The 15,873-nt window shown below is 59.3% G+C and overlaps 2 protein-coding genes across 2 annotated transcripts in view; both read right to left on the bottom strand.

Annotated features, from left to right (window-relative positions):
• Positions 1–6: 6 nt before the first annotated feature.
• Positions 7–6,086, bottom strand: TMEM240 (transmembrane protein 240). Its single transcript, XM_023636014.2, has 4 exons — positions 5,797–6,086; positions 5,340–5,446; positions 661–869; positions 7–301 (listed from the first exon to the last, which is right to left on the bottom strand). The coding sequence occupies exons 1-4, from the start codon at positions 5,851–5,853 to the stop codon at positions 153–155; spliced, it is 522 nt and encodes a 173-aa protein (XP_023491782.1). The 5' UTR covers positions 5,854–6,086; the 3' UTR covers positions 7–152.
• A 1,056-nt stretch (positions 6,087–7,142) lies between these two features.
• The window catches only part of SSU72 (SSU72 homolog, RNA polymerase II CTD phosphatase), a 31,641-nt gene continuing 22,910 nt past the window's right edge, over positions 7,143–15,873 (bottom strand). Inside the window, exons 3-5 of the mRNA XM_023635997.2 lie at positions 10,652–10,791; positions 9,379–9,497; positions 7,143–7,642 (exon numbers count right to left, since the gene is read on the bottom strand). Coding sequence (XP_023491765.1) covers positions 7,541–7,642; positions 9,379–9,497; positions 10,652–10,791 — 361 coding nt within the window. The 3' untranslated portion in view covers positions 7,143–7,540. The remainder of the gene's footprint in view (positions 7,643–9,378; positions 9,498–10,651; positions 10,792–15,873) is intronic.

The raw sequence follows: 15,873 nt of genomic DNA, 5'->3' as shown, positions 1-15,873 counted from the left end.
CCCGGCCCCACCCCGACCCCTTTATAAAAAGAAGAGGAGACAGCACCTTCCGCTGGACACGCCCGGCGGCCGCGGGCGCCCTGGCCCGGGGCGGCCGTCCAGTCCCGTGTAGGTGGGCGCGGTGGCCGGCGGCCCCACGAGTCCTGCGCGGCTCAGAGGTGCCGCGGGCTCGGGTGGCCGTTGTGGTAGAGTTTCTGCTTCACGTGCACCATGTTCCCCGCCGCCTCTTCGAAGGGCCTGTGTGGCCGCCGGCCCAGCTCCCGCAGGCTGCACAGCTTGGGCAGCCAGGTCCACGAGCCGTCTGCGGGGGTGGGGGCGTGGTCAGGGACCGGGGGCGGGGCCAGGACTGGAGGGGTGGGGCAGCCAGGGGCGGGGCCGGGGCCACGGCTGGAGGGGTGGGGAGTGGGCCCAGTAAAGGCGCTGTCCGGCGAGGGCTGTGTGGGCGGGGTCAGGGCGGGGTCTTGTATTAATACGGCCGGGGGCGGGGCGGGGCCATGATGGGGCGGTCAGGGGAGGAGCGGGGAGGGGGGCGGGGGCCAGGATGGGTGTGGTCTTCCGGTAGGAATAGGGCCGGGGGCGGGGCATGGCCAGGGGTGTGGTCCGGGCGCTGGAGGTCAGGCTCTCCCGCCCGGCTGCTGGCCGCGCTTGTCCCCCGCTCACCGTAGCGCCTGCCCGCCCTCCAGGCGCGCACGGCGCAGTGCAGGACGCCGTCCATCCACACCAGGAACCAGCTGATGCAGAAGCCAAGCAGCAGCCCCAGCATGAGGTCGATCTCCTGCTTGGTGACGTTGTCCGTCACGAAGTAGTTCTCGGAAGCGTCCACCACCGACTGGTCCCCGTCGTATGGGATCACGTAGTGGATGTGGTGCCTGGGGGCGGCAGGGCGGGCGGGTCCCCCGCGGTAAGGGCACCCGCTCGCCCGCCGGGATCCTTGCATCAGCCCTTCTGGGGCTGAGGTCGGGCAGGGCCAGCGGACTTGGCCTGGACCCGGGTTATCGGGCGTGAGGCTGCCCAGTTGGTGGGCGTTTGCGAGGTCAGCGGTCAGAGAGAAGTTCGGGGCCGGCCTTGGCTGTGTCTCAGCCCAGGCATCACCCTCCTCCCTCCTCTGCCCCGCCTGGGGCTCAGAGGCGACCCTGACGGGTCACAGGAACACAGTGCAGGTGGACGAATCCTTCCAGGGTGAGGGCCCAGGGCAGGGTGTCCTGGTCCGGTGGCAGGGTCGCAGTGCACCTGCTGGTTCCTCGGGGACGCCCTCTGGCTTCTCCCTCCCACCCGACATTCCCTGCACCTTTTCCCCAGCATCCCCTCCACGGAAATTCACGTGGGATCAGCTCTGCCCCGGGCCTCTGGTTTCCTTCTGCTCCTGTGGCCCTCACAGGTGCCCCCTGCCCTGATTCTCTGTGCTGGAGACCTGGAGGCTCTGCCCTGTGCCCCATCCTCTCACTCCCTCTCCTGGGTGTGCTCCCTTGCCCATGCCCTTCACAGATCCACATGTCTGCCACCTGCTCTGCTGCTCCTGGGATGGACGATGTCCAGCTGTCCAGGACCACGAGGACCGTGGCCCCTCCCCTGGGTCCTAGCACCCCCCAGTGCCTGAGCCATGCCCTCAACTGTCCAGGCTCAGGCCACTGAACCCTCCAGGCCCTCATTTGCCTCTGAGGGCCACAATGAACCCTCCCCACAAGGCTTCCTCCAGCCTCAGGCCTACCTGGATCCCTTCTTCCTCCGGGGAGCCCTCTGGGCCTGGTGATCCCAGCTGGGGTGGCCCTGCCCAGGAGCCCAGCACCCAGGACAACAGACTGTGGGCCCCCCACCCCCTGCCCACAGGAGAGCCCTGGAGAGGGAGCTGCCGGCCCTGGCGCCCAAGGCACCACGAGGTCCATGCACTCTCAGCCTCCAGGCTGCAGCACCTCCTCTTGCCCAGACCACCCTGGGGTCCTCTTGCCCAGGGGGCCACCTCTCCTGGTTTCCTCTCCTCTCCAAGCCCCTTCACCGACTTCTCCAACTCTGCATTCCCCACTCCACCCCCAAGTCCCTGCCGCCCATCACGTCTGCTCTGAGCTCCAGCTGCCTGCGTGGCGTCTCCACGTGGGATCTATAGACACCTCAAACTCGCACCTAAAAATAGCTCCTCCCTCCCCAAACCTGCTCCTCCTCAACTTCCCCTCAGTTAGATGGTGACACCTCCGCCTGGTCTTCAGCCGAGATAGGGCCTGACCCCCTCACTCCCCCTTGCCACCGGTCATGCTGCACTTCTGCCCCAGAGGAATCTTCTCAAAACGGGAAACCCCACGAGTCCTCCCTGACCCCGGGCACCTGCTGTCCCTCCCTCACTGATGTCCCTGTGCCAGGAGGGACCACACAGTGCCTTCCTCCCAGCGGGGTCAGGGGGTCCTGGAGCCCCAACCCAGCCCAGCAGGGACAGCAGCAGGCTGGGCTCTCCTCACACCCTGTCCTGCTCCTCCTGGGGACCCTGGAGGCCATCCTGCTCAGCACGTCCAGAGTGTGACCAGTCCCCATGGATGGTGAGTGGGGCCTCAGTCACAGGCCCATGGAGCAGGGGTCATCAGCCCTGGAACAGTCAGCAAGAAGTGCCTGACATCTGGCAGCCGTTGCTCTTCTGATCACAATCCATCAATAGCCACTATCGGTCATCAATAAGTGATGGAAAACTATTGATCACCACCCAGAATGTGTGGCAGCTTCCGGCCCCCCAGGGGAGGATGCCCTTCGTGACCTGTTGGCAATCCCTGTCACCCGGGCACACCATGCCAGGACAGGCCTCTTGGGGGTTGATAACATAGCATCACCACCATCTCCTGCCCTCCCCAGCCTTCTGGGCCCAGGAGCCCTGACAGGGTCTTCCTCAGGACCAGCTTCCCGCCCCAGGACACACAGCTGGTCAAGGCAGGAAACTTGAAGATCGAGTCACCAAGGAAGCCAGAAATTCCCCTGGCGCATTGCAAGTAGGATGAGGCCAGAGACCCAACCACCCCAGTGGCTCAGGACCTCTGGGCGGTCAGAGGGCATGACCTGTGCCCCCATCACTGGCCTGGCACCTGCAGCACTTCCCTTGACCCTTGCCCTCTTCCTTCCTCCAAATCAGGCCCCTGGGGGGTGGGGGCTCAGATCTCCCGTGTGCACACGTATTTCTATGATGTGTACATACATGTGTCCTGCCTGGGCCGCACATGCTGCATGTGTCTACCTGAGATCCGACGCATGTCGTGTATACACGCCGGCCACATGCACAGGACATGGCGTGTATACCACGGACTTGGTCCCACAAGCTGCACGTGTGCATGTGCATGCTTGCCCAGCACCAACATGGTGTGTATCACATGTAGATGCTTTGCACACACCATCCTCTCTGTGGGTGCCACGGCATATGCATGGGTTTGTGTGCGCACAGACACCACCTGCTGGCACACATGCTTTAGAGCATTAATTTACATACATGGTGTATGTATGAAATTCTCCATGTAGGCATGTAGAAGGCATACATGTATGCATGTATGCATGAGTATTCTGCACACGGTGTGTACACACATGGGTAGAATCCATTGTGCAATGCACGTACATGGTCTACACATGGATACCTCATGTGCAAAACTACTCTGCAGACACATTCACTACACCCAAGTGGAGCACACTCTTTAATGCATATTCACTATATACGTGTGCTGTGCGTACACATTTCAATATACAAGAAGACTTTGTACACCGAATTTACATATCCTGTATGTAGTGACGTGTACAAAGCACACACGTGTGGACACATACACACACGCAGAAACACTCTGTCTATGGTAAGCGTGGCTCTCCATGTTTTCTGCATCCACAGACACAGTAACCACTAACCTGTGCACGCAGGCCCAGCTCCAGCCTGCATTCTCTAGATGCTTGTTTCACATGAGTCCACATGTACTCTGGACACACAATGTGACCCATACACACACTCTGTGCAAATACACTCTGAAAACACACCCTGTCTGCTCAGATGGGCACGTGGTGTGAGGTCGCGGGCACACACATGCTGGTCACAATACAACAGCCCACACACATGTACAATGTGCATTACTAATGTTTACGGAGCTCAGAGTCTGGGCCCAGTGTCATGCACACCACCAGTCTCCAGGAGGGTCTCAGGATCACCCCACTTTACAGCCTCTGGGTCATTGCTGCCTAGGAGGCTGTGGAGCTGACCTCAGGCCCCTCCTTCAGCTCCGGCGGCATGCACCAGGCAGGAGTGCAGGGATCTCTGGGAAAGTGTGGCCACCTGGCAAGCCTTCTTGATGCCTGTCGGCCAGCACACCTGAGGGTCCTTTACACTCATCGCTACCTGCGCTAATGCCCATGTTCATGTTCGGCTTCGACACATGAGTCTGCACCCATAGGCATGGAGCATGCTTAATGAGGCATGAAACTGTCCTGTCTCACACACACTCCCCACGCCCACTACGTGTGCACACACGTCCCTGCAGCAGGAGTACGGGCAGAGATAAAGAACACAGATTCGTGCCCCCAGTCCCTTGCTAGCTGTGTGACCTTGGGTGAGTCTCTGCTGCTCAAGCCACTGTCTATCTTCTCACTGGTCCCAGCATGAGGGCGTCCTGTGGGGATGAGGGTGTGCATGCGAACCTGCGCGTGCGCTATGTGTACGCACATGTATATGCACAGACGGTACACACATGCGCGTCTCATGAGAAGATGTTTATTTCGTACATGGACGTACAAACATGCATGGCCAGAAAGACTCCATCACTGCATGTGCACAGAATGGGGGGATCACACAGTGGGCGTAGGGGGCCTGGGTTCTCCTCTTATTCTCTGAGTGACCTTGAGCAAGCTCCACCCCCCCTTGCCTCAGTTCTTCCTCTGTACCATGAGGGGGTTGGGCGAGGCTCACTTTGACCTTCTGCACATCCCGGTACCTGGATCCCAGGAAAGTTCATGGACACTGTCCGGACCCAGGGAGAGGATGGTGTACTCTGAGCACAGCCACGCACAGGATCCCTCCTGGGCTGCTGGGCTGGGCTGCTGCTCTCCTGGTCTCCAGGAGGCCCGGGGCCCATTCTGCCCATCACCCTGATGGGCTCTTTCTCTAAAGGCATTTTGGGAAGGGGGTCCTAACTGACTCAGGCATGTTTCTCGCTCCCAGAACCCAAGTGGAAGCTGGACAGTCCTTCCCCCACTGAGCCTGGTGCCAGCCTCAGGAGCCCCCACCGGCCTGGTGCGGCCCTATGCCTGGCCTGCATGGGGCTCACCTGAGCCCCAGTGGGCCCTGACATGGCTGCACATATGTGATCACGCGTGTACCCCGCCGGGCACGGACTCACCGGCCACAGTTGCAGTGGCAGACGCGGTCCTCGCCCCGCAGGTGCGGGAGGATGTAGTTGTGGAATCGGTCCAGCAGCGCGTTCATGTCCATCAAGCACGCGATGGCCTGGAAGAGCCCATGACCGCTCAGCTCCGAGGAGCAGGCCGGGCTGGGGTCCCCAGGCGGGAGAATAGCGTACTGGGGACGGGGGAGCACAGGCCGGGGGAGGGGCGAGCGAAGGGAAGCCAGGGCCTGGGGAGCGCGGGCCAGAGGTTTAGGGGAGCCCAGGCTGGGCAGGGGGTGCGCAGACCCGGGATTTTGGGGTGCGCAGGCCGGAGATTGGGGAAGCGCAGGCCGGGCATGGGGGAACGCAGGCCGCGCGGCCCGTAAACAAGGCCCGGGAGGGGGAGGCGTGCGCGGGCGCGGGAGGCGGGAGCGGATAGGGGAGCGGGCGCGCGGGAAGCCCCTCCGCTCACCATCACGATCGACGCCCCCAGAATCATGAAGATCATGGTGTTCGCGCTCATGGACATCGGGCGGGGCCGGGTCGGGCCGGAGCGCCGCCCCCCGGCCCCGGCGCCCCCCCGGCCCCGGCCCGATGCTGAGCCCCCGCCGCCTCCGCAGAGGTCAGCCTGCTGCGCACCCACCGCCGCCGGCCGGGGAGGGGGCACGGGGCGGGGCGCGGTCAGGGAACGCGGCCGCTCCTGGGGTCGCTCGGCCGCCCGGCCGCCGCGCTCGCCGCGCACCGCTCCGCCCTCGGCCCTCCTCCCCTCTCCCCCCTCCCTCCTCCCTGCGCGCGGCTCCGGCTCCAGCCTCCTCCCTCCGCGCCCGCCTCCTGGGAGGGACCTCGCCACCCGCGGCCGCCCCGCCCCGGCGACGCCGCCGTACCCCAACCCGGGGATCGCAGGGCCAGGTCTCGCCCGTCTGGCCACTCCGGTCCTGGTCGCCTGCCCAGCGCCCCTGGACCGAGGGTTACGTCCGGACCCCACGGGGCAGTCCTGGAGAGGCCCCTGGGGCTCCTGGTTCTTCCTCTCCCATTTCCCAGCATAAGGCCCCTCTCCCGGACCCCTGCGGCCGAGGAGTGAGGGGCTGCAGGCAGGCTGGGCAGTGCCTCGCTCCAGCAAGTTACTGCTTTTAGTGGAGGGGCCTGTAGGGCTGCTGAGGAGCTGTCAGGGAGGTCACTCCAAAGCCATGGGCATGTGGCCTGAGGACGGAGCCCAGCAAAGGCCAAAAGATGTCCCACAGTGGGGGCAGGACCAGCTGAGCCCCAGCTTCCCTAGGGGCCAGCCCCAGGCATCTGGATTGGTCAACCTGGAAGCCCAGAGGCCAGCATCCATGGCCCTGCTCTGGCTGCCCCATGATGCTGGGGCCCTGGGGAGCAGCCCCTGAGCCAAGCCCGCGTCCACATCCCAGGGACAGAATGGCCAACACCGACATGGACCACACTGCCTGCACAGGAGCCCCCGTTACTTTCCCACCAGGGACCTGAGATTTCCCACGGCTGCAGAAACCAGGAGGGGTCACCAGGAAGTAAGGCCCCTTGGGGGACAGATGACACCAGGGGCAACGGATCCCAGCCCCAGGAGCAGGTGCCACAGGGAGAAGGCCGTTTGAGGACCTCGGGGTTGTGCTTGGCAGCTAGGCTGGACCCATAGCCCTGGACTGTGGTCACCAAGCCCCCCCTTTCCAAAGGGGGCTCGGGGCAGGGCCAGGCCCCCTGCTCCTGAGGGAGTGTGTCTGGCACCCACCTCCGCCCCCTCCAGAGGACCTGCACTGGCCGGCAGGGGTGGGCCAGGTGGGGGCTCAGGAGAAAGCAAGGACGTCCAGCAGCAGCATCTATTTATTGGACAATTGCAGGTTCTTTCCTAAGAAAATGCAGCCCGTTGCTTTATTCAGGTATTTGTACATTCCAGCCAGTCAGGCGCGAGGGGAAGGAACGCACAAGGAAAGACAGACGTAGCGGGGAAACGCACTGTAAACCGTCTCTTTCTTTTTTGGTTAAAGAAAAAAACTTTATAATCAATATCCCACTCACAAGTACAAGTGGGATAGAAAACTTGATTGTTTTTGATCTGGCATTCACGTGTCTCTTCTCATTTCATATGTACAGTTCATGGGGCACTACCACCGTCCCAGCAGAACAGCTACAAGTAAAAACAATGTGAGGAAGGAACAAGTATTAACAAAAGGAAGGAGGCTCCGAAAGGTGGCTTTGGGAGGTCAGTAGAAGCAGACGGTGTGCAGGAAGGCCCTGCCGCTCTTCTCTTCGAACTCCTGCAGCAGCTCGTCGATCTCGTTCTCCATGTCCTCCGTGTGCTGAATCTGGAAAGAACAGAGAGGCTGCCTGAGCGGGAGCAGAGCTGGGCGGGCACACGTGAGCACACAAGCCTCCTGCCCCAGCTGCGTGCCTTCTTACGGACGCCTGGACCACTCGGGGGACCCAGGGGGACCCCAGGCCCCGACCAGCCCCAGTGCCCAGAAGGGAGGGCTGCACACAAGCCGCCTCTGGCCTGTCCCAGTGCTGACCAGTGATGTGGGGACTCATTCCCACCCGCCTAGGGGAGGGAGGGAACCTGAGGACAGGGTTCCCAGGGCGGCGGTGGCCCTCCCCTGGAGGAACCCGACAGGGATGGGGGCTGGGCACAGAGCGGCTGCAGCAGGGCCTGTTCTTGGATGAACCCTCACTGCCCGGCCCGTCCCCACTTTGCAAATGAGCAGCCGGGACACAGAAGGGATTCACTTGCCCCAAGTCACCTGGTGAAGCCAGCCAGTGCTCTGCGGGGGGCGACCCTGGGCACTGTAGGGTGTTGAGCAGCATCTGTGGCCTCCACCCACCAGCTGCCACTAGTGTCCTTTGCAGGTGTGAGACCCACAAATGTGTGCAGATGTGGCAGATACGCCCTGGTGGAGAACCCCTGCCCTAAAAGGTGGGGCTACAGCCCCGGGTTGGCCCAGGGCTGGCTCCTGAGCACACCTGCCCTGGCATGGGCTACACCACGCCAAGGCTGCTGGCTGCCCCTATCTCGTTCTACAAGCAGTGCCTCTCTGAAGTGGAGAGTGGCCCCTCCATAACTTGGCTCTCATCAATGTGACCCAAGTGGAAGTCACATGTGCAACTTCTAGGGCATGTCTTCCCCTTCAGCCCTTTTTCTTGCATGATGGCTGGATCATGGGCACAATTGCTGGAGCTTCAGCAGCCACAATGGACCATGACTCATGTTGGAAACATAAGCTGTGCTGGGTGGAGCAACAAGAGAGCAGGGGCCTGGGTCCCTCACACAACAACCAAACCACGTCTGCCTATCTACAGACTTCCTGGTTAAGCCACTTCTTTTCCTCATTGTTCTGTCACTCACAGTCAATTGACCTAAACACAGATCCCATGGGTAGAAAACAGGACAAGGCATGTGGGTTTCCCCTTGGGTAGGTCCTTTTGTCACACCTGAGAGGACATGTTTTGCTCCAAGCACAGCTGCACAGTGGCTGCACGAGCCCATGGGGTTTTCTCACAAGGGAGGATGCCCAGGGCCATGTGGGGAGGGCCAGATATCTGCAACAACCAGTCCTGAGGGTGAAGAGGAGAAGGCAGAGTGCCCACGAGCCCTTTGAATCTGTCTCTGAGGCCCCAGGCTCCGTTAGACATTTCTGGGGTTTTGGCAGGGGCCTGTGTCCTGTAAGCTCTTGGTGGACAGACATGGCCATCTTGATGAAAGCCAGATGTTGAACAGATTCCTGCACCCCTTCCATCAACTTAACAAAAAGCACAAGGTGCTTTAGTCGGTTCTCAGACTTGTGGACACCTCTGCATTTACTTGAGTTTTAACATTTGAAAATGAACTGAACGAGAATCAAATTGTGTGACAGTCACTTTCATGGTGAAACCCTTGTGTGGAGGGGATGGTCATAGTCATCTCCCTCTGGCAGGGACTGCTGCTTGGGGCCCCAGGCCAGGCAGACCTGGACTCTTGACCCAGAGCACATAAAGGCTCCCAGGGTTTCTCACGCACCCCTGGCCCAGCCCAGAGCAGGGGACAGGAGCAGGAGCACTGGCTACTCACACACTGGCAGAGCTCACAGATGAGGAACGCCCCCAGGGTGGCCTCTTCATGGTTGTCCTGGATGTCCACGTTGATCACGTGCACCGGCTGGCAGGTCTCCTGCTCTCTGGAATTCAGATCTAACCAGGACAAAAGGACACGGGGGCCAGAGGCCTCAGAGCCAGGGCACAGGAGGGTGAGTGCCTCACCCGCTCTTCTTGCCCCTGGCCTTTGGGGAATTCAATTGAGGAGGAAGCATCAGACCGGGCCCGAGTACCCGCCCCGCTGGAGGAGCCTCGCCCCCAGTATATCTGTGACTCGAGGAAATGTGATCACCAACCTCAACACCAGGCTGCCTGCCTCACCCTCAAACATCCAGCCCATCCTGCGGTAAAGCATCCCACAGCACTTTCACACCTGAAAGGCAGGGCCCAGCTCCTCCATGAAACCTGTAGGGTGCTGTTGGCCAGCACACAAGTGGCTTTGCTCTGATGAACATGATCAGCCAGAAGGCCACAATCTCCACAGCTGGGCCGCAGCCTAGGGGCCAGGCCCTCCGTCCACCTCGCTACAGCCCTGCCCACTTTCCCCTGCCCAGAGGAGCCCACAGATGCTTCAAAAATCTTTTGCTAGGGGCCACCCTGTGGCCGAGTGGTTAAGTTTGTGCACCCAGCTTTGGAGGCCCAGGGTTTTGCTGGTTTGGACCCTGGGTGTCGACATGGCACCACTCATCAGGCCATGCTGAGGCAGTGTCCCACACAGCACAAGCACAGGCACTCACAACTAGAATATACAACTAGGTACTCGGGGGCTTGGGGAGAAGAATAAAAAAAAAAAAGAAGATTGGCAACAGATGTTAGCTCAGGTGCCAATCTTTAAAAAAATCTGGGGCCAGCCGGTGGTGCAGCGGTTAAGTTCGCACATTCTGCTTCGGCGACCCAGAGTTCGCAGGTTTGGATCCTGGGTGCATACACGGCACTGCTTGTCAGGCCATGCTGTGGTAGGCATCCTACATGTAAAGCAGAGGAAGATGGGTATGGAAGTTAGCTCAGGGCCAGTCTTCCTCAGCAAAAAGAGGAGGATTGGCGGCAGATGTTAGCTCAGGGCTAACCTTCCTCAAAAAAAAAAAAAAAAAATCCTTTGCTAGCTGTGGGCTGGGCAATGCAAAGGGAGAACCGAGGACAGCGGCTGTGCGTCCAGCTGAGATGAGAGAGGCCGCAAGGCCATGGCGACCAGAGGGCCCCGCATCTCGCCCAGCACAGGTGTGCGGCAGATCCCACGTCTGCGCTCTTACCTTCCACCACCTGGTCATACACCCTCTCTTCACAGGTGAGGATAAGATCAAACAGATCTCTGCAGTTCTGGAACCTTTCTGGCCGGGGCTTGATTCTCTTATTTCTGTCCAACATGTGCAAAATGCCGTTCTGCGTGTAGCTAAGCACCAGAGTTAAGGAACTTCAGACAGCCGTTGGTTATTAAACCCAGAAGTGCCTGCACCTCAGCCAGCTCAGTGCCAGCCGGGTGCCTGCACAGGCAGAGCCACCCTGCCCCCTCCCCGGCAGGAGCACCCTGGCAAGAAGGGGCAGTTCTGGGGGGCAGGCTGTGCTACAGTCCCCGGGTCCCACAGAAGACACATCAGGTGCGGGGGACTTGCCCCAAGCCCAGCATCTGGACGTGCCCACCTCGGCCTGCAGCCCTCAGATCCAACCCTTTCCGGAAGGCAGAGACCTAGTGTCTGCCACCCCCTCACGTTCTGTTTCTTCAACCCCCTGCCTGCCCTTTTCATTCGTCCTGCAGCATCTTTGCAACTACTCATGCTGAGCTGAGCCCTTCAGCAGACAAGGCTCACCTGGAAACCCAATCCGAAGTCCAGCTCACTCACAGCAGGAGGAAAACCCAGAAACCCACCAAAGGAAGGGAACTCCAGCAGCAAGAAGGGGGTCCAGGAGGAAGAAGCCGGGTTAGCTGAAAAGGGACAGGGAAGGGGGCCCAGGCCCGGAGCCTGAAAGGGTTCAGTGTCCCTCAGAGCTCAGGGGACTCACCAGCCCCTCAGTCAAGGTCTGTACAGAGTAGGTGACCCCTCCAGGCTGGAAGCGCCTGCTCTGGGACCCTCCAGATAGGGCCACACCTCCACCTAGCCCAATGGGGCCCCAAGGGAGAGAGTTCACCGCCCCCCCCACCCCGCAAGAGACAGAGACGGAGGTGCTGGAGACAAGGCCCATGGTCTCTGAAGGTCATTCTGGACAGCTGGGGCCAAGAATCTTGTTAATTCTACTTTAGAGACATAGATTAGCTGATTTAGGAATTTAATGTCTTTCCTAGACTTTGAGTTATGACAATTTATTTAAATAAGCTTGTATTACTCAAAACACATTTCCTACCTCCCTGGATGGTGGAAACGGCTTTCAGAATATATATTTAAGTTGTCCACCTAAGAATTTTAACCTAAGAAGACACCTGAGGGGCCGGCCCAGTGGCATAGCAGTTAGGTTTATTTGACCCGGGGTTCGCAGGTTTGGATCCCAGGCACGGACCTACACATTGCTCATCAAGCCATGCATGCTGTAGCAGCGACCCATGTACAAAATAAAGGAAGGCTAGCAACAGATGTTAGCTCAGGGACAATCTTCCTCACCAAAGGAAAAAAAAAAGAAGACACCTGACTGTTAGCTGTGGGGTGTTTTTAGCTAAGTGTGGTGAAAACTACCTCCATCCACCGTCCACATTCTGGGTGGGCCTGTCGCCCTCTGCTGCCTCGAGAGCTGCTTGGTACATCTAGGTCTGTCCTTCTAGAATTTGGTCCTTCAAATGCTCAAGATCAAAGTCCAGTGGAAAGAAATGAGGCTCAAGCGCTCAGGGGCAGCCTGTGGTCTGGTCCCCACAGTCCATGGGCAGAACAGAGATGACAGAGGCTGCAGCGTCCTCTGTGACCTGCCACCCTGACGAGTTCAGCTTCGGGTGAAGCTGTGGCTCAAGGAGAGATGGGCACCAGGTGCTCAGGGCATACTTCAGATCAGGGTCTGCAACAGTCCTGCCCAGTCCTCATAAAGCCCCTTCCTCCTACTCACCCCTCAATTATTTATGTAGATGAGGTAAGAAATGAAACTAAGATTATGTAATTTAAAGAGAAAAGCCTAGTCTAGAGATCAAACCCAAATCCTCACATGTAGCAGGGAGGTAGTTCAGTGGTCTTTCTGGACTATCTTCTGGCAAATACCAGAGACACAAGGTGCAGGCTGTGCCAGGCAGGATCACGTACAGGAGGTGTGTGTGCCAGGAGCTCTTGACAGGGAAACCACAAACCCACCAGCCAATTCAATTCACAAGGACCCAAAGTTCCCCCTGAATCCCTTCTCAAACCACACAGGGACAGGAAAGTGGGCATCAGGATGTGAAGGATCAGAATAAGGCTTGAGATGCGAAGAGTTGTCTGCCACCAAGACAAATCTTTATTAGATTCAAAGCTGGGCCAAAGGGAGGGCATCACTTCCTTTGTGGAGGAGACACACACAAGGTGAGGGCCGGCTTCTGAAGGAAGACCCAGAAGACCCAGGAGCATGGGAGGGAAGGAGTCAGGGAAGGAGAAAGCAGTGTTAGCAGCTGCAGAGCTCAGAAGCATTCTGTCAGAAGAGAATGAAGTATTTCACGATGTTTCCTGGCTGAGTATGGCTCTTAACGACGCCCTCCGGTGCCGAAGGCACTCAGCTCTGGACCCATGCACGGCAAAACAGCAAAGACAGAGCCTGGTGGACCAGCAGGTGCCTGCGAGGCCACAGCTGCACAGGGAGCTGGCTGCGGACAAGGGCCCTCCCAGGGGGCCCCTGGCAGGAGAGAAGGACTTGTTACATTTCTAGAACCAACTGCCCCCACCACACACAGGTGCTCTTGTGGCTGATGGCAACCACAGGCCTGGATGCAGCAACTGGCCTGGTTAACCATGTTCAGTAAAGGGCCAGCTGACAGACAAAGGCAGGAAGCCACCCCAAAGGTCAGGAGAGCAGGCTAGAGCCTCACCTGCTGTTCACACACTTGCAAGAAACGAACTCCCTCAACCAGGCTGGGAAAAGTGGTACAGGAGCCCAAGTGGGACAGAGGCCCCGAGGCCAGCGGGTGTAGGTGGACAGTGCAGCATGAGGGCTCCCAGCCTGGCTTCCACGTCACCTGGCTCCCTGCTCAGCAGCTGGGTGACCAGAAGGGCCCTGCCCTCGGTGAGGGGAGACTCCCAAGGAAGCTTTGCCACCCAGCGAACCCGATGCTTCCGGAAAGCCAAGACAGGGATGCTGTTTGGTTCTAGTGGCTGGATCCAGATCCCAAGTGAGATTCCTACCCGCTGAGAGCGACGGGGGGAGGGGTGTCTGATGCCGAGTGCCGCCAGCCCCCATTAGTTTGCAGAGCAAATGTGGCCCTGACCTGGGTGGCAGCCATGCACGGCCCAGCTCGCACCTGGTGTGACGGCCCTCCTGGCCCCTCCCTTCGGTCTTCAGAGAGGGCGCATCTCCACTGCTCTCACCTGGAACAGGCGAGTGACAGTGTGGACCCTCCCCCCAGCTGCGAGGCCAGTGCAGACTGGAGGGCACCTTGAGGGTAGGAGGGTCTGGGAAAGACCAGGATGTTGTGTCATGCCACAGGAGGGACAGAGGATTATCTTGAAACGCTCAGGGTTTCAAACTTTCAAACAATTGAGACCCTGTCAGTGAAGAGCACATGCTCTTTAAAAACTGCTACATAAACACCAGTGAGACAGCGAAATGGAAACCCAAGGGGAAGTGCTCAGATTCAGGATAGGATTCTTCAGGGACTGTCCTTAAAGAAAAGAGAAAGAAAAGAAACAGAGCAGTCACAGACTTGTCTTCAAGTTGAAAAACAAAGGCAAATATTGAGAGTTCATAAGTCCATGTGCCCCAAGGCCTGCCATGAGCCCGGAGACCTGGGAGCAGCCCCATCCACAGGCCACTGTGTCTACGCCCACGCCCAGGCTGCAGGACAGCGGCACCGAGGGCCCACATACTCTGCAGCATCTGTCACTCTGAATATCTGCCCTTTCCCTGAGAGTTGAGGCACTAGTTCTAATTCAAGGTAGCAGTTCGGACATCAGGTTTGACCTCAACCACAACTTCGTCCTCTGCGTGTATCCTCAGCGCATGAAACAAAGGTTTAGCTGACGTTCTTTCATCTCTAAAGTGACTTCCCAGAGAGAACCTGAACGTCAACAGTCCACCTCATGAGCATCTACTTCCAGATCCACTGAAGGGCCCTCAGAGTCCTCGGTACCATGTGGTACCCCGTTCCCATCGACTGGGGGCACAACTTGCCATCCCACGGCCACCCACGCAGGGTGTCCTTCCTGCCCCTCCATGGGACAGGCAAATCGGGGCCAGCTGTGTGGAGGGAATCGCTCTGGCAGATGGACCCTGAGCTGGCAAGGTGACAAACGCTGCTCTGGTTCCTGTGGACGAGGAGGGCCAGGGAAGGTGGGCAGGGGGTTGGGGACTGGCACAAAGCAAGGCCCGTGCTCATGGAGCCCACCTGTGGGAGCCTCGGCTCAAGGCAGAGATGTTTCCGTGAAAGAGATGGAGGGAACACAGAGGTTTAAGCCAAAGGCAAGCACACAAGCGAGGAGATGGATGAGCTGTTTCCAGAGCAGGGGGAATGTGGTGGCAGAGATCTGAAAAAGGGCTCAGATGCTCCCTCGCAAAGGCCCTGGATTTAACAGTGGGGCCCCCACACCCCATATCCTCACTGAGCCACCCTGAGGCTCTGCACCCGGCCAGCAGTCTTCCATCTGCCTCTTTAACCAGGGCCTCCTCTAGGCCCCTGCTGTGGACACCCTGCCCCAGCCCCTCACCCCTCTTCAATCCTGGCTGGACAGGAGAGCTTCCCAAGGGTTGGAGGTAAGCATAGCTCAAGCCTTGTTTCCCTGCAAACGTCACAAACTCAAGGAAAGACAAACCAGGTAAGAAAAGACAGACACGGAGCACTAAGAACAGAAGCAGGGTCTCCCGGGGGAGACAGAACTCCTGAGGGCGAGGGTCAAGGAGGCCAGGGGTGGTGCCAGCTCCCGGCCCTGGTCAGGTGGCACCTGGTCAAAAAGGGGCTTCAGGGCCGGCGGCCTCACAACACCAGTGGGTGGGGGCAGGAGAGCAGCCCCACCACCTGGGGGCCCTGTGTTCTCTCCTAGCAACCACAGGAGGTCAGAACCTTCACTGTCATGGGGACACTGCCGACCCTCATGTGACCCAAGGACCAGTGGGTCTGCCCAGCTGAGGGCTCTAGGGGTGCAGCTCAGCTCCAAGGTGGACACCCAGAGGCTGGGGGACACAGGGCCCCCTCACACCCACCATGGGGGTCAGGGCTCCAGGCAGCTCGCTCAGGCCCTGCTCTGACCAGATGCCGCTCACGCTTCACTAACAGGACGCCCGTGCCCGAGCTGCTTCTGCCGCTGCCTGAACGGACCCAAGGTCATCATGGTCGGTATCAGCATCTCCTCTGTCCTCAAACGTGGCCATGCCTAAGCCA

The sequence above is a fragment of the Equus caballus genome, chromosome 2, assembly GCF_041296265.1.
Source record: "Equus caballus isolate H_3958 breed thoroughbred chromosome 2, TB-T2T, whole genome shotgun sequence".
Classification (NCBI taxonomy): domain Eukaryota; kingdom Metazoa; phylum Chordata; class Mammalia; order Perissodactyla; family Equidae; genus Equus; species Equus caballus.
The sequence above is the reverse complement of the archived record's forward strand: the minus strand, read 5'-3'. Positions and strand labels throughout refer to the sequence as shown.

Bases quoted from the DNA above. Each gene is read 5' to 3' on its own strand.
- TMEM240 (XM_023636014.2), bottom strand. From the start codon at position 5,853: ATGTCCATGAGCGCGAACACCATGATCTTCATGATTCTGGGGGCGTCG. The intron at 870-5,339 runs GTGAGTCCGTGC...TGCCGCCCCCAG, and splicing joins TGCCACTGCAACTGTGGCCG to GCACCACATCCACTACGTGA. The intron at 302-660 runs GTGAGCGGGGGA...CCACCCCCGCAG, and splicing joins GAGGGCGGGCAGGCGCTACG to ACGGCTCGTGGACCTGGCTG.